The 22,645-nt window shown below is 36.2% G+C and overlaps 1 protein-coding gene across 3 annotated transcripts in view; it reads left to right on the forward strand.

Annotated features, from left to right (window-relative positions):
* The window catches only part of NSD1 (nuclear receptor binding SET domain protein 1), a 142,540-nt gene that overhangs the window by 99,384 nt on the left and 20,511 nt on the right, over positions 1 to 22,645 (forward strand). For all 3 annotated transcript variants that reach the window (XM_004679256.1, XM_004679257.2, XM_012722201.1), the window contains exons 7-14: positions 1,876 to 2,146; positions 3,371 to 3,480; positions 5,492 to 5,567; positions 7,802 to 7,920; positions 8,771 to 8,914; positions 11,710 to 11,833; positions 16,712 to 16,912; positions 18,053 to 18,232. In XM_004679256.1, the coding sequence (XP_004679313.1) occupies positions 1,876 to 2,146; positions 3,371 to 3,480; positions 5,492 to 5,567; positions 7,802 to 7,920; positions 8,771 to 8,914; positions 11,710 to 11,833; positions 16,712 to 16,912; positions 18,053 to 18,232 (1,225 nt within the window). The remainder of the gene's footprint in view (positions 1 to 1,875; positions 2,147 to 3,370; positions 3,481 to 5,491; positions 5,568 to 7,801; positions 7,921 to 8,770; positions 8,915 to 11,709; positions 11,834 to 16,711; positions 16,913 to 18,052; positions 18,233 to 22,645) is intronic.

Below are 22,645 nucleotides of genomic sequence, written 5' to 3' on the forward strand. Positions count from 1 at the left end.
GCCCCTGAGCCTCTGGCCTGTACCCCAGCTCTGTATGCACAAATAAAATAACATCTTTAAAAAAAAAAAAAGATTTATTTATATATGCTTACAGAACTGGGGTACAGGCCAGAGGTGTGGTGGGTGAGAGGATTCACCAGAGACAGAGTCAGGAGCAGAACTAGCTGAGGGGAGCAGCGGGCAGGTCAGAAGAGGTCTGCCACGCTATGTGGGTCAGCTCCCTGGCGGGGGATTGAATTCATGCTGCAGTAGCTTCAGAGAGCTTTATAATGCTGTGCTTTAACCGTTGTGCCACCAGGGAGAGCCCTATTACTGCTTTTTCAGATGTGTCAGTCACTAAGCATTTTTATTTTTACTTTATGTTCCTTGGTAAGTCGAAGTGCTGACAATTTGAGAGGTTCAAGGTTGAACATTTTTAGCTAGGCTTCATTGTAGATGATATTTTGTCTTATATTTCATGACATTAGGAGGTATGTGACTTCTGTTTTCCCACCGTTGTAACTGACCTTTTTTAAGTTATGTTTCATACTTTGGATAAACAATATGTGTGTGTCTGTGTATGATTATTTTGTCTCCAAAAGATTGTGCTCTTTCCCATCATACATTTATTTGCCTGTTGGTTTTTAATGATAATCAAAAGATTGTTACCTCTTGTATCAACAGTTTCATTAGTTTAAAACTGAAGACTTTGAGATATTATCATTCCTATTGTATTAATTAGCAATTTTTTCTCATTGTCCTGAAATGCATGAAAAGCAGAATAAATTTTTCTTTGGAATTATTTAACAATTTAACATCAAGGAGTTCATTATTATTCATTACAATTGGTGACATATTAGGGAATATTTTTTAACTTAATTGCTTTTTTCCCCCTCATTATCACTATGACCTAAATGAATTTTTGTAGCTTTGGTGAATCTACAATTAAAATTTTCTTTTCATTCGTTCGTTCGTTCGTTCGTTCGTTCGTTCGTTCGTTCGTTCGTTCCTTCGTTCATTCAGAACTTGGGTACAGGTCAGAGGTGTGGTGGGTGAGAGGATTCACCAGAGACAGAGCAGGGAGCAGAACAGGCAGATCCATGAAGTACCCGGCTGAGGGGAGCAGCGGGCGGGTCAGGAGAGATCTGCCATGCCATGTGGTCATCTCTGGGGCAGGCGGGAATCGAACTCATGTGGAAGTGGCTTTAGCTTCTTAGTGCTGTGCTTTAACCCACTGCGCCACCAGGGAGGGTCAGTTTTTTTTTTTTTTTTCATTTTAAAATTCATTTTTCAAAAGAATAATCAGTTACAATTGTGAGAAACAGATATACATACTAATGTAATATAAAAACTTTTAAAAATTGTAGTAAAATATATATAACTGAAAATTTACATTTTTAACTCTTGAAAAATAAGATCTGTGATCCCAAATTGAAATTCTGTACCTATTTAAAAAACTACTTTGCGGGCACCTTTGCAGGCATACCTTGTAGTGCACAGGTTAAGTTTCAGTGCTATCAAGCTATTGTCAGCCATTACGACGTGAGTTTGTCCACCAGTGACATGAGTTTGACCACCAGCCCTGTAGTGCAGTGGACCTCTCCTGTCTTGCCCACTACTCCCCACTCTGTTTCTGGTGAATTCTCTCACCCCCTGCACCCTTGCCCTACTCCCCAGTTCTTCTATGCTTAAATAAATAAAATAAATCTTTGTGGAACAAAACCTCTCAGGTGGCATCTTTACCCTGAATCTGTCTTATTTAGTATAATGTCTTGAAGATTTACCCATGTTACAGTGTGTATGCCAGAATTACATACCTGTTTTATATGTGTTAGTCTGACACTCAGATTTATAACTTTTGTCCTATGGCTTCTACTTTTATTTTTTTGCTCATAGGTAAGTTCCCGCTGTGAAGAGGAAAGCCTTTTAGCCCGATGTCGATCTAGTGCTCAAAATAAGCAGGTGGATGAGAATTCTTTGATTTCAACCAAAGAAGAGCCTCCAGTTCTTGAAAGGGAGGCTCCATTTTTGGAAGGGCCTTTGGTTCAATCAGAACTTGGAGGTGGACATGCTGAGTTGCCACAGCTGACCTTGTCTGTGCCTGTGGCTCCGGAAGTCTCTCCACGGCCTGCACTTGAGTCTGAGGAATTGCTAATTAAAACACCAGGTAAGATGGTGATGGGATCTTAGTATGTAAGTGGGTATGATTAGAGGAAGCTGGAGATTTTAGTATGTTTTGATGGAAAGCCAATAATATATCTGTGTACAACAAACTGTCACTTATGTTCTGGAAAATCCCTTACAAATAGGCTAATTGGATATAGTTTCTTAACATGAATTGGAGACACATTGTCAAAAGTTATTCTCCATTGTTGTTCTTCATGATATTTGATCAACAGTTGTATCATTCAACACCTAGAATGACAGGGTCTTTGGGAGGGGGTGTTAGTACTTAATATAGACTAAGCAAATTAAACAGTGCTTCAGATCCTGACTCCACCAATTCTTGTGTTACTTGGGAAGTTCTTTATACTCTGAACTTGCTTCCTCATCTATGAAATGGAGATCAAAATATAATAACATATAATGTAAGTAACCTGATATCCATTAAAGGTAAATATTCCCTTTAATTTTATTACCAACTGCATTTTCATTTTATCATTTTTTATATACTTAACACTTGGTGAGAGTTCGATCTAACATATACCATCCTACTTATCAACCTTTTGACTATTGAATTTTGTAGTCAGCCAGGGAAGTTTTCGATGTAATTTTTTTTGCATTCCCAATAATAGTTTGTGATGTTATTCTTTTAAGTAAAATATCCCCATCAGACTTCATCAAGTACAATAAAATCTAAAGGATTTAACAGACTCTAAAGATATTTCAAGAATATTAAAGGTTTTTTACCATTTAATTACTTAATACGTGTCAAAGTCTGTTTTAGGCCCTCTTACATAATTTTTAAGAGTAGTCCTAGAAAGTGAATTTAAGTATCACTTATTTAGAAACAATAAAAATTCTAATCCTAGTTTATCGATATCCAAAATCCAAGCTCTACTTTACTACCTCACTCTTTTGCCCTTACAAATAAGGAATTGTTAAAAAGGCAGTCTTCACTTTTTAATTTCTCTTTTAGTTTTTTTGTGATTTAAAAGAAAAAATATATGCTGACATAAAAACATTCTCACATTAGTTTGTCTATAATGGGAACTATTTTCTTGTTTTATGTTAATATTTTGTAATGAATCTACTCCTACAGTGTCATTCCCCACAAGATGATGAAATAAATATAAAAAACATGTTGATTAATTTTTGTGCTGTATGTAGATTAAAAAAATAGCTTGTCTGGTTTTCAAAATTATCTGATAAAAAGATGTATGCATTACAGGAAACTATGAAAGTAAGCGTCAGAGGAAACCAACTAAGAAGCTTCTTGAATCCAATGACTTAGATCCTGGATTTATGCCCAAAAAGGGAGATCTTGGCATTTCCAAAAAGGTATGTTAATTTATTTGGTCAATTCTAAAATAGAGTCAAACTCAGGAAATAATAAAAAAAACTTTCAGTTCTATTTATAATATTGTATATATACATAAAAATTGCAGAATGTCAGTGTATACTTAGTCTTAGAGATCCTGTGCTAAGAAGCTGTTTGGCTTTTGTGTTTATCAGTTGGTTTTAGGTTTTCTTTTAAAATGAAAAATATGGAAATCTTAATGTTTAATTTCTTTCTGTGTGTAAAACCTCTTACCTTATTTCTACTGCACTTATTTCTCTACAAGTCTGTAATCTAATCTCATTGCTCTGTCTGCGTAACATCTCACGAAAGACCTATCTCAAATTATTTACCCAGGCCCGTTCAGTTACTTATCCAGGCTGAAATACTTAAACCTAAGTTTACAAATGCAAAAATGTTTTGTTAGACTAGAAGATATCATTGAGACTTTTAGATTTATTTTTATTTTTAAGAATTGGTGCCATGGGGTGGTTGTGGGAGGGATGGAAGTGAGAGGGTTCACCAGAAACAGAGTGGGGAGATAGAACAGGCAGATTTCCTGATATAGAACAGGCAGATTTCCTGATATACAGTGGGCAAGACCAAGAGAGGTCTACTACCTCATAATGGGTTAACTCTTACCAGGGATCGAACTCAAGTTAATGAGTCCTTAGAAAACATTGGACTTCCCTTATTTGTGAGGAATAACTTAGGAAAATATTAGTTATTCAGTTGTAGGATATATATAATTCATAAATAATTTGAGCTTTGGGCTCTCACTGGTGGTGCAAGAGGTTAAAACACAGCACTGTGAAGTTATCCTCAGTTATTCCCCTGTCAGGGAGGTGACCCACATGGTGCAGCAGACCTCTCCTGTTTTATCTGCTGCTCCCCCAGCAGTATATTTCAGTACATCTGCCTGGTGAATCCTCTCAGACAGCCCCCGCCCCCCACACCTCCTTCTGTAAGTAAATCTTAAAAAAAAAAAATTGGGGGAATTTTATAGGAAAAATAGTATCAGTGATAATGATTTGTGTGTGTGTATAGCCACTAAATTATGTTTATAGTCTTTCTGTAGGAGTTATGTTCTTTGACGGAGTTAATTTCTGCAAGGATTTAATAAGAGCAGTAAAATTTGTATGGAATAACTCCTGATGTATTTAAGTGTTTTATTTTGATTTTAATGTTGCTTTAGTTTCTATTAATTACAGTCATTTAGACATTTGATGACTCAAACTTCCTTATTTAGAAATGGTCAAGTAAATAAGTCAGTGTAAAATGTAATGATAATAAGTTCAATAAGGAACTCGTAAATTTAGGTGGTGTGAAAATGGAGCGGAGCTGGTGAGTTTTGAGTATATGTATATAATCCTCTTGCTCTCCCACTTCAATCAGTACATGTCCTTTATACTCTTTTACTTTATTATGGTAGAAGTCTGAATATTTAAATTTTAAAAATTTTCAATGAGTATGTGGCAGTCATACATTTGAAAATTAAAAAAATAATTTTTAAGATTTATTTATCAAATAAATTTATCAATAATTTTTAAGATTTATTTATCTTGGGGAGCAAGCCAGGGGGGCGGGGGGTGGTTAGAGGATTCAGCAGAGATAGAGTGGGAAGTAGAACAGGAAGATATACTGAAATATACTGCTGAGGGGAGCAGCGGGTGGGTCAGGAGAGGTCTTCCACACCATGTGGGCCACCTCCCTGGGTGGGAATCGAACTTGTGCTGTAGTAGCTGCAGTAGCTTCATAGTGCAGTGCTTTCACCCGTTGTGCCACAGAGAAGGACCCCACCTCCTCCTCCCCTCACCCCCCAAATTTTTAATCTATTGCCTTTTCCCAGGAAGTTTCTGTTGAATCCTTTCTGTAAGCAGGCTGTTCTTTTAATTATCAAAAACAGTCAGTATTCTGTGTCTTTAGCTATAGACAATTTAGCTTAAGGCATGTAATATCAAGGGTTTATTTTTGATTCCTTTGTAAATGATGTTGCATTTTATTTATTTGTAGTGTTATGAGCCTGGTCGCTTAGAGAATGACATTACTGAATCACGTGCTGTATCTCATGCTAAAGAGTTTGGTGGAGGTGAGTATTTTTCAGTTTCAAAAAGTGAAATGCAAAAATGAGTGTGAAGTAACTTGTCAGCTAACTAAAAAAAAGTTGTAAGTACATAAACAACACCAATGAGGTTTCAAGTTCTAAGCCTTGTTTAGAATTTGTAATATATGCTTCCTAAAACTGCATGTGACACTAACAAATGATATTCTCACTTTCACCTTTATGATGAATTTAGTTAAGAGGAATTAGAATTTTTATTCTAGTATTTGAGTAAGGAAATGGTAGGTATGCTAAAGAAAGATAAACAGATTGATTTTCTGTTAGATAATTCTCCAGACTGTATCATCTCTAAACTGCTCTTTCTTAGCTATAATTCAATTTTTATTTCTAAGGGAAGGAAAACAAGGAATCTGTAGCGAGAAGAAAATCATCTAATTACACAGTCTTTGTTTCTTTGATTACATTTATAACCTTTGGTCAGTGAGTATATTCTTCAAAAAGAATTTACACTTGAGCCTACTCCATTGTGATTATTTCTTAAGGGCTGGAAATCGTCTATATTAAGTTGGTATTTGCTGGTTGGTGTGGTCTGATTCTGCCATGAGGAATGGACAGCCCTTTATTTAGTCAGTAACAGATATAATAATCCTGGTTTGAGCATCTCCTCTCTCAGGTTCCTTCTTTAAGGATCATTTTCTCTCATTTGTGTAAGGCATTTAGAATGTTAGGATATTATCCATGTTATTCTTTGTCTGTAGATAAAACCTCAAGATAAAAGTGGTAGCAGAGTTCAGAAACAAAGTTATGATCTGGCCAAATTCATGACCACAATACCGTCTTTTAACCATTCTTTCTACCCATTTTGACCACTTGTTCATCATGCTGTTTTATTGATTTGTGTCATTACTGAAATGTTAACTCAGATTTGAGCGTGCTGTAGCAGATGTGCTGCACAAGATAGCATGAGAAGATTGTATTTCATGTCTTAGGTATATACTTCCTTTAATGTGACCTGTAATTACTAAGTGTTTCCGCAAGTAAATCTAGCAACATGTTGACTTATTTTAACTTTGTGTACAATGTAATTCCAATGTAATGTTTACTTGGCTTAATTAAAAAAACACTTAAATAAAAATGCAAACTATATTTGTACATTAATTTTTTGTAAGATCTGAAGCTTGCCCTTTATTCGTTGAAAATTTCACCTACATGTTTTAGTTTGGAAGAATTTTGAAACTTTATTCTGCCATGCTATTAATTCTTGCTTTAGTCATAGACTGACTGTCAAGCAGCTTTGATAGTAGAGCTATTTCTGTCTTTATCAGGCAGTCCTAAAAGTGACCGTTACAACAATCATTTAATGTCCAGTCTCCATGCTGATATATTGACTAAATATTGTGGAACATTAATTTGAAATATTTATCATAGAAAAAGTGACTGAAATTTCATTAACTACACATTAAGCCTCTCAGTTTATTTTATATTGTTGAATGTTCAAGGTTAGACTACTACTTCGTGAATATCCTTTAAGCCACTAAATATATTAGAGAGTTCTTTTTTCCCTCTTCCCCATTAAACCGAATCATACATACTTTACTTGTTACCTAGTCCTTAAATCAGGTAGTAATATAGTTTACTGTTAATGTTGGAGGTCAGCTCCCTGGTGGCCTAGTGATTAAGGGTCAGGGCTATCACCATTGCAGCCTGAGTTTGATCCCTGGTCGAGGGAGCTGACCCACAAATGGCATAACAGATCTCTCCTGTCTTTCCAATTGCTTCCCTCAGTGGTGTATTTCAGTAGATCTACCTGTTCTGCTCCACTTTGTCTCTGGTGAATCCTTTCACCCACACACCACTGACTTATATCCCAGTTCTATGCAAAATAAATAGAATTAAAAAATATATTGGAGGCCAAGTTTTAGTATCTTTTCCTGACTACTAGGTATATTCCTTCCCCACCTATAGGATATTAAAGTTTATCATTTCAGTTCTTTAAAATAAGATGAAATAACCTGTACATTCAGTAGTATCTGTGTGAAGCAGAATTTGTAAGTCTATAGCTATTTCTTTATCTAGTCACATAGTCATGAGTAAGTCTCTTTTTTTCTGTACCAATTTCCTCATGTGTAAAGTTAGAGAATTACATAGGTTTTGCAATTGATTTTTACTCTTCACACCCCACAGCTCTGTTTAATTGAAGACAAGAATTCTTGGTCATATGCATGATTAGGCAGCAGATAACATCTGTTTTCCTGTCATAGGCACTACCAAGATGTTTGATAAACCAAGGAAGCGAAAACGACAGAGGCACAGTACAGCCAAGGTGCACTGTAAGAAAGTGAAAAATGACAACTCCTCAAAAGAAACTCCAAGTTCAGAGGTATTACTCAGTTCCTCATCTTTTCACCTTCCAAAGCAAAGCTACTTTTCACAGTAGAGACCGCATCCCTCTTTCCCTTGTGTTTACTTAAGAATAGTTATAGGAAAAGGAGTTCCTGATTCTAGTAAAAATTAGGCACATATGACAGACAACTGTACAGTATGACCTTTTTATAAGATCATATTCTACGCAGAAGATGTCAGATGAAACGTATCACTTTCACAACGAAGTAAATTTGTTCTGAACCCACAGACTACAATATTAAGTTAATCATAGGACCTGAATGAATTTGGATATTGTTCCATAAAGTTGAGACTGCCGCATTTAGGGGTAAAACTCATTTGCATTTTTCTTAGTATCATCAACTTCTTAGAATAGTCTTTGTAAACATTGACTTGTAGGAAACAAAGATATATATAAAACCATTTCTTTGCAGAGCATCAATAGTTATTGGTGCTATGTCAAACTTTCCAACTCAGGTCAGAAATATAGAGTATTTCTTTCCACAAAAATAGAATGCCCAAGGGGGGCATTATTTAGGAAACACGAATCTTGGAAGTAATCAAATAAACTTAAGAATGTTTTCTCTCCCTTAGTGAAACCTTAAAATGGAACAGCTCAAAAAGTTCCAGTGGAACAGCCTCAGAGCAGTTAGTGGCAGGGCATGAGGCGCCCACTACCCGCCCAATCACAGCAGGGTTAGAACTAACATTGCATGCAGTCCGCCCGCGTGATTGGCTGAACATCTGTAAGTGCTTAATGACTAGACAAATAGCAGCCCAGAGGGAGGGGGTCAGATGAAGGAGACATGAATAATACAGATATGGGACATTATTTTTTTCTCTGCAAGGGAGAACTGATGCCACACAGGACTGCTGCAAGCCCCAAGGACTTGATTGAGGAGGGTGTGGATCATGATTCTGGGATGCCTGCTTCTAAAAAACTGCAGGGGGAACGAGGTGGAGGAGCTGCACTCAAGGAGAACGTTTGTCAGGTATGCTTATCTTATAAGGGGATCTCTTGAGACCTGAAGAGTACAATATCAAGTTCATCATAGGACTTGAATGAATTTGGATATTGCCCTGTAAAAGTTGAGGGTTGAAACTTATTTGCATTTTTCTTAGTATTTTCAACTTCTTAGAATAATCAAACTCTTGATGACTTAATCATAGGATAAAAATTCTTTTGAATGATTCTAGTGGAGTTACTTCCCTTTAAGCTCTTAAACTCTTCTCCATCTTGATGAAAAAAAGAAAGGAAAGGAAACATTTACTATTACTAAACCACACCATTGTTGTTGCTGGTCTTAAGTGAGAATTTGTGGTTCCATATAGATCTTTTCCCTCTACCTTTAATGGTGTCAAAATCTTTGAGTTTACTTGGAGATTTTTTTGTTGTTGTTGCTTTAATGAATTTAGAGAGTCATCATTTTTGTTTTTCTGTTTACTAATAAAGGTCTAGTGCTTACTGTGTGTCAGGTATTGCTCAATTACTTTATAAATATGACATTGACTTTTCATAGCCATTTTATAAAGTAGGTTACCATTCTCTTTATAGATGAAGAAAGTAAGGCACAGAGAGGTTAAATAGCTTAGTGATGGTCACACAGCAAATCCAGGTTTCAAGCCCATGTCATTTGTATTTAGAGTCTAAACCACTGTGTAGTGTTGCTTCTCTGTGAGAAGTGACTCCACTAAGCCATTATCTAACTTTGGAGTGGAATCAAATAAATGATGTTTTGGCTTAGTTATAGTCTCCTTTTTCATATTTTATTTACATTTGTAAATTCTTTAAAATGGCATATAAAAAGTTGAAGATATTACTTCTTATTTTCTTAAAATTAACGTAGTTAATAGGCTGCAGAATGTTATGACCTATATTATTTTAACTCAATTTCTTTATGTAATCATATTCAGTCAGCTCAGTGATTTAAAAAAAAAAAAGTATGGTGACCTTGTCATCCTGATTTATTTGGGTTTGTCTTTGATTAGGTCTGTCTTCTTTGCATAGCTTACTAATAACAGCTCCTTTGATTCTCACATGTCCCAGGTTGAAAGGTGAATTACATGGTCATCCCAATTAAAGGGTTGAGTTCATAACATTTTGTTAATTGGAAAAATTTATTCTTTGATATATACTGACATTTTCCTGGTTAAGTGATGTCAAAGCTGTATTGTATGTCAAAGCTGATATCAACTGGAAAGCTGTATTGTATGTCAAAGCTGATATCAACTGGCAGTCTGATTCCACAAAAGAATATATAATTTTTGTGGTGTTTATCATTATTTTGTGTGAACAGTGGATAATGGGAAAGCCAAATATGAGACTTGCTCAGACTCCAGGCTGATGATTGAGACTTTGCTGACTCTGGCCTTTTAGTCTAAAGTTTTCCTATTTATTCTTTAGCTTTGATATTATGTGGCAAAGATATGGTTCTTTAGGCTCCAGAAGATAGTAGTATTGTCACATCACCTTTTTCCTTTTTTGTCTCACAGAAAAGACTTTCATTTTTAAGACTTTTCTGGTAATCACTATGGAGAAAGAAGTCAGGATGTTAATGAGGTAATAAATGTTAGGAATTTATAGGGTTTTGGTAAATCTTATAGCATTTTCAGTGACAGTCACTTAATTCCTAAGGTCCTATCTTAAATCATGCTTGCTATTATATAAGATCATTTCAGAAAGTTGATCTCTTGATGTGGTTTTATACAGATCTCAAGGATTGTTCAAACCTAAAGTGGAGTTCTTTAGGGACTATTATGACTCAAGTCCAGATGGTTAGTATCTCTTGCTTGAGCCATTGCTTCTGTCCCATGTGAACACTTGATTTCAGTCTTCCTTCATAAAGCTATCTAATGGTGGTATTCCTTTACAACTAGAACAAAGTGTAAATTCTGTACCATACAATCAAATCCTTGCCTCAACTTCCAACTTTTAAATTTTTGTGCACTTTAGTCCCGTAACATTGACTTACGCTTCTCAGATGTGCTCTGATTTTTTCCTATCAGTGGACTTGTATATGCTGCTTTTCTGGTCTTTGTTTCAAAGTCGCATATCATTCAGAAAATAGTCGTAGAAGCCATTCTTTTTTCTTTTATTAATTTAATTTTACATCAGTCTTCCTTTTTGTACAATGTATGCTTTTTCCTCTCAGGTGAAGTCGCCACAAAATTTTTACCACCAGTTTAGCCATGCGTCATCACTATAATCCCTATATAAGGACACTCCCTGAGAGTCCATCCTAAATCACCCAATCGTAGTAGCTACTTGAATTCTCTACTCTATCATCTGCTGTCTTTCTTGTTTGTTAAATCATATACTTATTGTATATTCTTTGAATATACAATAACCTTGTGTCTGCCATTGAGGAAGCAGTGATTTAAGTATTGGCTGAGTAGATGGTGGTATTACTTGTTACTGGCAAAGCTGCTTTTTCTTTTTTAATTTATTTATTTATGCATATAGAGCCAGAAGGGCAGGGGCAGTGAGATGATTCACCAGAAACAGAGTAGGGACCTGAACAGGCAGATCCACAAAGTACACTGCTGAGGGAGCAGCGGGTAAGCAGGAGAGGTCTGTTGGACCATGTGGGTCAGCTCCAGGGCAGGGATCAAGCTCACACTGAAGCCACCATTGCTCGGCATAGCTTCGCAGTACAGTGCTCCAACCCAGTGCGCCACCAGGGAGGGCCCACAAAGCTGCTTTTTTAACCTTTGTCTTCATGTAGGTTTTCTACTCCAGATTCTTAGAAACATTTTTTCTGTAGATCTGTTTTCTTTCTCTTAACAGAACTGTGAGAAATTGGGTGAACTGCTGTTATGTGAGGCTCAGTGCTGTGGGGCTTTTCACTTGGAGTGCCTTGGATTAACTGAGATGCCCAGAGGAAAATTCATCTGCAATGAATGTCGCACAGGTAATGTGTGTGTGTGTGTGGGGGGGGGGGGGGGGGCCTAGAACACTTGTCACAGAAGATTTGAGTTTTAAGTTTGTCAGGAAAAAGACATTTATTGGAGAGGCTGTTTTGTGCAGTTCAGAACAAATTGCCACCATCACACAGAGGTAGATGTACTATGGTCTTTGTCCTCAAAAAAGTATACCTAGTGAAAAATGTATATAGCATACATAATGAAGTACAAAAACTGTTGCAGTAGTGACATACATTTAATTTAAAGTACCATGTGGAGCCCTCTCTGGTGGCACAATGGGTTAAAGCATGGCAGTATGAAACTAGCCACAGCCACTTCAGCACACGTTTAATCTCTGGCCGGGGGGGTCACCCACATGTTGTGGCAGATCTCTCCTGACCCACCTGCTGCTCCCCTCAGCAGAGAACTTTGTCATTCTGCCTTTTCTGCTCCCCACTCTATCTCTGGTGAATCCTCTCACTTCCCTTGCACCTCTGGCCTGCACCCCAGTTCTGTATGCATAAATAAATAAATCTTAAAAAAAAAAAAAAGAATGAGAATGGCCTGCTATCAGCAGTGGCAGATGTAGCAAAGAGACCAAGGAGTTTTTAAAATGAAAAAGAAACTATGTATTTATCAGTGAGAAAATGTTTGATGTTTTTGCCAGAGTGTACCACACTTAACCAGGTTAAAGGTGAATAGGTAGAAATATATACAATTTCTTCCAAAAGCTAGATTTCAACAGAAAAGAGGGCTGTAGCTGAAGGGAGGGCATTTTAGGCTCACAAGGAAAACATCTTGAATATAGGATGAAGATTAACAATTGTGTAGGGAAATTAAATTCTGCAAGTGGGAAAATGTAACTAATGGACTAAGGTTAGAGAGACAAGAAGGTCAGGTGGGAATTATTGGAATTACCATTGAGTGTAAAACAGAAGGCAGCAGCTGAAGGTTTTTTTCTTGGTTAGGTAAGACAACAGGAAAAGCAGTTTCTAACTTTAAAGGAAAGAAGTAGGGCTAGAGTAATCTCTGGGAAATGAGACAAATTCACGGGTGTCTATGATGGCCGTGTCAGATTGAGTTATTTCCTCCTGTCACTTTTAGGGGTGTAGGAGCAAAAGTTGGGGATAGTTTGCTTCTAAATAATTGGCTTTTCATCATTATGGCAAATAATAGCATTTCCAGCGCTGTAAATGAAAGTTAGGGAAAACTTTTTAGGTTTATATTTCTCTCATTCTTAGAAAGATCTTGCCACTTGTGCCAGTGATCTAGTTTGCTGTTCTTTGTTATGGTGCAACATTCTCTAAGTATGTTAATCTAACATAAAAGTTATCTTTAAAGAAATCAACTTTATTGAAATACAATTAGTTACTGTAATTTTAATGTCGGTTTTAGTAAAAATAATCCATGTGTCAGCAAAAGTTTATAATTTTTCCTTAGTTCCATACTTCACAAACAACTTTAAATATTAAAGGTCTTAACACATCTCAACTTGATTCAAGTCATGACTGCTTTCTGTTATATATAACACGTTGGATTTATCCTGTTTAAAATTTTATAAAGTAGGGCCTTCCTGGTGGTGCAAGGAGTTAAAGCACAGCACTATGAAGCTATCCACAGCCAGTACAGCATGGGTTCGATCCCTGGCCAGGGGTTAACCCACATGGCTGGCAGATCTCTCCTGGCCTGCCCACTGCTTCCCTCAATAGAGTGTTTCTGTAGATCTACCTGTTCTGTTCTGCACTCTGTCTCTGGTGAAAAGCCTCTCATCCTTTCTCTGTCCCCCACCTCTGGCCTGTACCCTAGTTCTTGTATGCATAAATAAATAAATAAATCTAAAAAAATACAATTTTATAAAATAGAATCAAAGTATACATACTATTTTATATCTAGCTCAGCAAAAGATTTTTGAGACTCAAAAGCAGCTTTGTTTGAGGTGTAAAGGATAGGCAGTAAACTGCTAAGTATACAATTTTGACATGTGTTCATGTATATCTGTGAAAATACCAGCATGGCTTTTAAAAAATTGTTTGCTTGTTTGTTTATGCATACAAGAACTAGGGGTACAGGTCAGACGTGCAGGGGATGAGAGGATTCACCAGAGACAGACTGGGGAGCAGAACAGGCAGATTGCCTGAAATACACTGTTGAGGGGAGCAGTAGTCGGGTCAGGAGAGGTCTGCCAAGCTATGTGGGTCACCTCCCTGGCCAGGGACAGAACTGCACAGTGGCTGTGGGTAGGTTTACAGTGCTGTGCTTTATTTAATCCATGGCACCACAGGGAGGGCCCATCATAGCTTTTTAAATTCAACAATGTTGCAAATGTCTATAGATGATTTTTGAGTATTGTTCCATTGTATGACTATATAACCCAGTTTACTTATTTTTTCATCTATTGATAAGCATTTGGGTTGTTCTCAGGGTGGGCTATTAGAAATAAAACTTCTGTGAGCACTCAAGTCTTTGCATGGACCCATTTTCTTTTTCTCTCATGTAAATACCTAAGTGTTGAATGGCGACATCCTATGGTACATGTATTAAACTATTAAAGAAACCTCCAAATTGTTTTTAACATTTTGCATTCCTATGAGCACTATACCTATTATACATATTTCGTGTGTTTATTTGCCATCTTCTTTGATGAGATGTCTCTTCAGATTTAAAAAAATTTTTAGATTGTTCATTTCTGTATTGTTGAATTTTTAAAAAGTTCTTTTATATAGCATCTGCATACAAATAAAATTTATTAATCATATACTTTTTAAATTGTTCTTAACATTTTGTGTGACTTTCATTTACTTTTAAGGAGCAGAAGTTTTTAATATTGATGAAGTCTGTTATATCAGTTTGATGTTTTCTAATGGACTTGTGGTGTTATAGCAAGAAGCCTTCATATCAAAAAGAATTTCTTTGTTCTGAAAACTAACTGGTTTTAGCTTACGTTAGGTCTGTGCTTATTTTGAATGAAGGATGAGGGGTAAAAAGGTTACTCATTCTTAGGGTAAGCAGCTTTATGCTAACTTTAGTAAAAGTACATAAAGTAAGAATAAAAGACTCACATTTTTTTAAAAATATGAGTTAACCATATTTTTCTGCCATAAACTAGGTCACACTAGTTTAATGTTGGCTGACAATTATTCAGAATTTGGCGTTATTTTAGTTCTTTCCAAATAGATATTTAAAAATTTTTTCCTGAAATTGTTTTCGGCTTGATACATGGCAGCAAGGGGCACTAAAACTTGCCAAAGACAGTGCCCAGTTTTTCATCCACCAGTTACAACTGGGAGATTTCACAGTTTGTAGATGAAGCGTTTTTTTTCCCATGAGGTCTGATTTTTAAGCACATGCCAAAATGTCTGTCTATAAAGGTGCCTTTTTTAATGTTTTGAATCAAGATTAAAATAAGATTTCTTAATTGTATTTCTTGATAAGTCTTTTAAGTTTATTTTAATCTACAACACCAGCACCCTCCTCAACCTATTTTTTAAATGTCATTTGTTTGTTGAGACAATGGGTATTTGTGCTGCTAAATTTTCCACATTGTAAATTTGCTTTATTGCATCCTTTCATTTGTTTCTCTATCCTCCATATTTCCTGGAAACTTGTTAGATCTAGAGACTGGATTAATATCAGTTTAATTTTTTCTGACAAGAATATTTTGTGGGTTTGTGTACTTTTTCCGTGTCACCTCAGCAAGCTTGTGTTGTCATAGTTTCCCTCTTAATAATGATATAATCGTTCAGTGGATTCATTTCATCAGCCTGATCAATCCAATAAGCTGTTCCTTTCTAGTCACTTACTGTGACTTACAAGAAATGTATATTTGGTCTTTGTTCATTTCTGACACAGAACTCTTAAACCCTTGAAATTTACTGAGTGATGAGAGTGATTGAGATGTCCTTTGTTTGTATTTTATTTTATTTATTTATTCATTCATACAGAATGGGGTACAGGCCAGAGATGTGGAGGGTGAGAGGATTCACCAGCGACAGTGGGGAACAGAACAGGCAGATCGATAAAGTACACTGCTGAGGGGAGCAGCGGGCGGGTCAGGAGAGGTCTGCCTCGCTATGTGGATCTCCTCCAGGGCAGGCGCAGGCGGGGATCGAACTCATGCGAAAGTGGCTTAAGCTTCTTTGTGTTGTGCTTTAACCCACTGCACCACCAGGGAGTGCCTGTGTTTTATTATTTTAATGAAGCAACTTTTGGAATCCCTCAATCCCTAAGATGGTGACTGGTTGCCAGGAGATTCAAACCTTTATCTAGGGTTGTAACTTTCAGTACCTCATTGTCCAGCTTCAACTTCCCAGGAGGGATAAGAGGGCTTTGTGGTTGAAGTAACTGCTAGTGGTTTATAATTTTATAAACCATGTGATGAGGCTTCCATAAAAAGATTGAACACATGGAAATGCTCAGAGGGTCTGGAAGCCTCATTCTCTTTATGCTTTGTCCTGTGTACTTCTTATATCTGGCTGTTACTTAGTTACATGCTTTTACAATAAACTAGTGATCTACTGAGTAAAATGGTTCTCTTCAGTTCTGTGAGATGCTTCGGCCAATACCTCATAGAAGGGGTTATGGGAACCTCTGATTTGTAGTTAGTGGACTAGAACACCTGGACTTTTGACTGACGTCTGAGGTGGAGTGGGTGACGGGGCAGCAATTTTGTAGGACTGAGCCCTTAACCTGATGCTCTCTCCAGGGTAAATAGTATCAGAATTTTAGAACACCCCGCTGGTGTTGGAAAGTTGCTTTATGGTTAGGGAAAAATAGCACCACCCACAGTTGGTTCCAGAATTGTGTACTCTCTAACTTTTCACTGAATGGAATAGCATTTGTGAGTTCTTAAATTGTTGTAAATTTGTAACCTTCTCTCTTTTTCCCAGGAATCCACACATGTTTTGTATGCAAGCAGAGTGGGGAAAATGTAAAAAGGTGCCTTTTGCCCTTGTGTGGAAAGTTTTACCATGAGGAGTGTGTCCAGAAGTACCCACCTACTGTCATGCAGAACAAGGGTTTCCGGTGTTCCCTCCACATCTGTATAACTTGTCATGCTGCTAATCCAGCCAGTGTTTCTGCATCTAAAGGTATGGTTTTCTCTTGTGGACCACTCTCATTGTAGAATTTCAATTTCATTGGCAATGGGTGTTTTCAGATGTGATATAATTGTATGACTCCTCTTGGCCTTTCTGACTGTTATCAGCAGGTATGTGTGAGAGAGAGTAGTTGACAAGTTCAGCAGTCATCATTGCTTTTATGGAGCACCAGATTATGTTTCAGTTTTAAATATTTGGATTTTATGTGAGATTTAACTTGAAAATGTCTTCTTCTATTTGTCTTCATCGCCTTAATTTTAATTCCTATCCTGAAAACGTGATTCATGACTAGGTTGAAAGTTGGAGTTTTTAAAACTTTCTATGTACTTAGTAATCTCAAATTCTAAAGTCTGTTCTTATTGAAAAAATAATTTCTTTCTGCTCAGTAATAGTGGGCCTCTTACTTGTAGCCAAATATTGTAAAATGCTTGTGTGCCAAAGAACCCCCAGTTCTACCCACAGAGATTGAAAAAGAAAAAAGTAGTACTGACTTTTCTTTTAATCAGGCTTTTGTAAAATATCTAAGTCCAGTTATTTAATTTCCTTATTCAAAACTACAGTTTAACCATCAGCTATCTTCCCCCTTTCAGTCACTAGTTGTTTGTTTTGGTAATGGTCTTAAGTTATCAGAGCATATCTTTCACATATAAAGGGATATGTTTTGCTCTGGAAAAGATGGAGAGGTTCATTTACCTGAAAGGCTTTTAGCATCAGAGGAACAGGAAGCCATAGGTTCTCATATGTATTAGTGTTCCTCTCAGTTGGCCCTTTTTTCTACTAGTACCCACACATGCTATATCTATGTCATTCTGCAATTGTTTCTGGGCTTGCTAGGGGTTAGGAGAGTGGTTTTAAATAGGGCATCACTTTGTCAGGCTTACAGTTGTAGCTTATTCCAGTGGTAGCTTACCAAGTAGCTCTTCTCTCTCCTTTTTATAGCTTGGATGGGAGAACTATATGATAAGTACCATAAGTGAATTGGGGGCTTAAGATCCCTGTTCTTAGTAGTACATGCTGCTATTTGTGACTTTTTTCTCAGTATGAATAAATTAAATTGAATAACTTCCATTTTGTAGCATTTAATCTGTTTTTCTTTTGTTCTTCCCCGGTTTTCCTACTTCATATTTTTAGGTCGTCTGATGCGCTGTGTCCGCTGCCCTGTGGCATACCATGCCAATGATTTTTGCTTGGCTGCTGGGTCAAAGATCCTTGCATCGAATAGTATCATCTGCCCTAATCACTTCACCCCTAGGAGGGGCTGCCGAAACCATGAGCATGTTAATGTTAGCTGGTGTTTTGTGTGCTCAGAAGGTAAGACATGATTTCTTGGTATATTTATAGTCAAAAAAGATTAAATGCAATAAAAGTGTTTTTTTTTTTTCCAGTTTGCTAGTAGAAATAATTTTAGGAAATGGTGCCCTTCATTAATATATAACAGTAGAACTGGCCCTTAGCAGGGAGGGCTTTTATTTTTGTCATTTTGAATAATGATTTGATTTTCATTAAAATGGTGAACAATTGAAGCAGTAAGAAAAAGAGAAAAAAATAGCAAAATCACGTTTGGGAAATGGGCATATGTGGTCAAAGTAAAAACAAAAATATATATTCCAGTCATATAGATGAAAAGGTTTTGGGGATGTAATGTATAATGTTGTGTCTAGTTCACAATACTTTATTCTATATTATAAAATTGCTAAGAGACAAGATCTTTCAAAAAGTTCTCGTCACCCACAAAAAAAAATATGACCAAGCTATTGGTCACATACATACATATATATCAAGTCATTTATAACACAACTTTAAACTGACACAATGTTGTATGTCACTTGTGTCTCAATAAAGATGGGGAGGGGGGAGAGGGCCTCCCTGGTGGTGAAACAGTTAAGTGTCAGTGCTATCAGACTATCTCCGGCCACTGTGTCATGAGTTTGATCCCTGGCCAGGGAGCTGACCCACATGCACAGTAGACCTTTCCTGTCTCATCCTTTGCCCCCCTTTGCAGTGTATTTCAGTATATCTGCCTGTTTTGCTCTCCACTCTGTTGCTGGTGAATCCTCTTACCATCACCACCCGGGCAATCCTACACACCACACCCCAACCCCAACTCCAACTCTGGCCTACCCAGTTCTTGCATGCATAAATAAATCTAAAAAAAATACTAAAGTTATATTATTATAGACATGTGTGCATATAAGCAGGAAGGATAGATAACCAGATAGAAACTAATCTTTAAGATGGTATTGTTGTATAACTGTGGTGCTTATTTTATTTGAATTTAAAGGGGAAAAAAAGGAAAGTGAAGGAACTTCTGAACTTTGGTTAAATATTTCTGAACTGTAAAAAAATATTGTGAAACATCTTCTAAACTGGATAAAAATAGATTTATGTATTTTTTTCTTTGAACTTAAAACATACTTCTTTTGAGGCGATCCTTTTACACATTTTCTTTCTTTTTTTCCCATTTCTCATAGCCTGATTTTTGCTGTTTTGTTAAGTAGTGGATATAGTACTTAATCATTGCCATTCATTTACTGTGGTAAATTGGTTCTGAATTACTTATTTCATTCCTTATTCCTTTGTCATTTGTCTGAATTTCTAAAAGTACCAACAGAGGTTATTTGCTACTCACCTCTGCTTGAAGCACATATTTGCTTCCTACAAATATTCTTGTTCTAATACTAATATCAATACCCTGGTAGATACTGCTCCACTATCTTCAGTAAGGGTCACACTTGTCCTTATTTGTTTTCAGATTGACTAAATTTTGTTGATTAATCATTTTGAGGAAGCCATTTTCCTGACTTTTCCATTTTGTAGATCTGGTTATTGGCAATATATAATTTCGTGGAAACTTGGTTATGAACATTCTGAAGGACTGATTTCAAGAGAGTCAACATGTGTATTAGAGGATCCTTTTGAGAAATCTGAATATTCTTTTTTTTTTTTTTTTAAGATTCATTTATTTATGAATACAGAACTGGGTTATAGGCCAGAGGTGCAGGGGTGGTGAAAGGATTCACCAGGGACAGAGTGGGAAGCAGGCAGATGGGTGAAGTACACTGCTGAGGGGAGCAGTGGATGGGTCAGGAGAGGTCTGCGGCGCCATGTGGAGCACCTCTGGGGCTAGGATTGAACTTGCACTGAAGTGGCTGCAGCTAGCTTTCAGTGCTGCGTCCTAACCCATTGTGCCACCAGGAAGGGCCAATCTGGATATTCTAAGCAGCTCTAAAGCCCCCAAAAAAGTTTTGTTGCTTTCTATGAAAAATGGACTTTTGTGCTTTTAAAAAGATTTATTTAACTTGACAACTGAAGGAAAAGCTATATCTGTTGATAATGAGTTTGCATTAGGATACAATTTGCATTCTCAAAATGTGATACTAATATATAATAAATAGAACATTAAGTACAACCAGCAAGTAGAATTTTGATGGTGTCTGCTTTTACTTACATAAGTTTTCGAGCAACCACTGTGATTTGATGGACCATCAGTTTTTCTAATAATTGATTTTGTGTCATTAGTGCAAGTGTCAACAAAATAAAAATGCAAATAAAGAGGCTATGCTGTTTTTGGTTTTAGATATATTGGCTTTATGATCATCCTATATAAAATTTTGTTACCATACAATCTTTTCATTACAATGCTAGTTGTTCCTTCTAAAACTGTTGTCTGTTAGACAACCTATCTTGTTACAAAGAAAATAGAATGTGGTATTCATAGCATTTTAAATGTAACTTTCTCTAATTCTACTTTTAGAATGACAAGTTATCTGGGATGCCAAAGTGCAGGCTCCAGTAATTTTCTGTTTCTTAAACTTGGCAAGATTAGACAGTTTCATCATTAGACTACTTTTGAATCTAGATTGGGATAAAATGAGGTAGAGATACCTGAATGGTGGTAGTCTTTACTTGTGGAATGGTTGGATGGTGAAAAACTGTCCATTAATGAATACTCATAATTGCTTATTCTCAAGGAAACAGTATCTATAGCATCAACTCTCAATGTCTAGTCCATGAAGCCCTGGGAAAGGAGCAGAGCAATGGGAGACCCTTTTAGGGTCCTTCCTGAGACTTTTTCTTTCCATAGTAATACCAATAATGTTATTTGCATTTTTATTTTGTTGACACTTTCACTAATGACACAAAATCAATTATTAGAAAAACTGATGGTCCATCAGCACAAATCACAGTGGTTGCTCTAAAACTTATGTAAGTAAAAGCAGTCACCATGTTGTGTCGTCTAGTACTTTATGTTTTACGTGAGAATGCTCCCCTTTTTAAAAATTCCTTGATAGGTAAGCTATTAATTTTTGTCATGTTTAATTTAAAATTTTGACCCTCAAATGAATGTTGCTTTAATATTGTGTGTTATGAAATGGGAAGTAACACATAAAGGGGTTCTGATTCTTCAGTGTGTCTTAGCAGATAACTAAGCACAGGTAGGAATGGTATAGAAATTATTCCATTATTGGGGAGCTAATGTCACTCTGTGTAACTTTAATGTCCTGATCCACCAAATGCACACACAAGCTATGTTTAGTGTATGGATTCTTCAAACTTGTTTCATAACAACAGACTTTTTACCCCAAAGAACTCACTCTAAATCTGAGATCAGTAACAATACAGGTAAACTACCCTAGTTTAAGCAGGAGTTGGATCTCAATCACATTTAAGTACCCCAAATCTTGTTTTAAGAGTATAGTTAGACTACTGAGAAAAGGATAATGCACGAGGAAAGACTCTCACAAAAGTTTGCTTTTTATTGGGATTTTACAAGGTGAAGTTGGCACAATGAGACCAAGATGGATGTGAATATATAACTTACTCTAAAGGCATTATTTCTAACAACTCCTCATGGTGAAACAGGGAGTGTTTTGCTTAAGCCTAATATGTTTGGAAAATGCTCATTTCTGACATGAAAATAAATAGGGATATATTGTGTTTCCTAAATAGGAATCTGTACTAGAAATTCTTCAACTGTGAGGAGTTCAGATTCAGTTATGTAAATGAAGTTACTTTGAATCAGAATCTTTAAGAAGTGAAAATGCTTATTATTTCGATATATACATAATTAACCTAACATTGAAAACTTGAATGGAGCAGCTTACATGTAACTGATGTTTAGGCAAAATCACGTTAGTGTCTCTGACCTTGTTATCATTGAAATGATATTATAGTTTGGATATCTTGAAATATTACTTGCAGTCATTACCATTGCTAGATTTTGTTATTTATGGATCACAAAGAAATCTTAATCTCTTGTATTAACATTTTGGTCATTTTAGTATTATCACTGTCCTTTCCATTTTATAAATTCGTTATAATCATTTAGAAATGTTATTCTGAAAAGGGCTCACCTGTGTCATGAAACTATCAAAGGTTAAAAAGAGATTATAAAGTAATTTGAAAAGAGGGGATGATTTACCTTATAGAGACTACTTACGTGTCACACACTAGTAGGCAGTTCATTTGCTTATTAGGATCTCAAACAGATGTTCTTACTTTTCATTGTGGAAAACACCCTCTTATTGAAGGAAGATACATAGCAAATAAGAAAAGTAAGTTCCCAAAGTCATCTAATCTTAGAGCTAGAATTCTAACTCAAATCTGCCATCAGTTAAAATGTGTGTTCTTTATCTTTGGTCATTGTTTATCATTGATGTCTATTCAGTGTTTTGTTTTTTGTTGTTTTTTTTTTAAGATTTATTTATTTATTCATACAGAACT

This window comes from Condylura cristata, unplaced genomic scaffold, assembly GCF_000260355.1.
Source record: "Condylura cristata isolate star-nosed mole 26May11 unplaced genomic scaffold, ConCri1.0 scaffold00008, whole genome shotgun sequence".
Classification (NCBI taxonomy): Eukaryota; Metazoa; Chordata; class Mammalia; order Eulipotyphla; family Talpidae; genus Condylura; species Condylura cristata.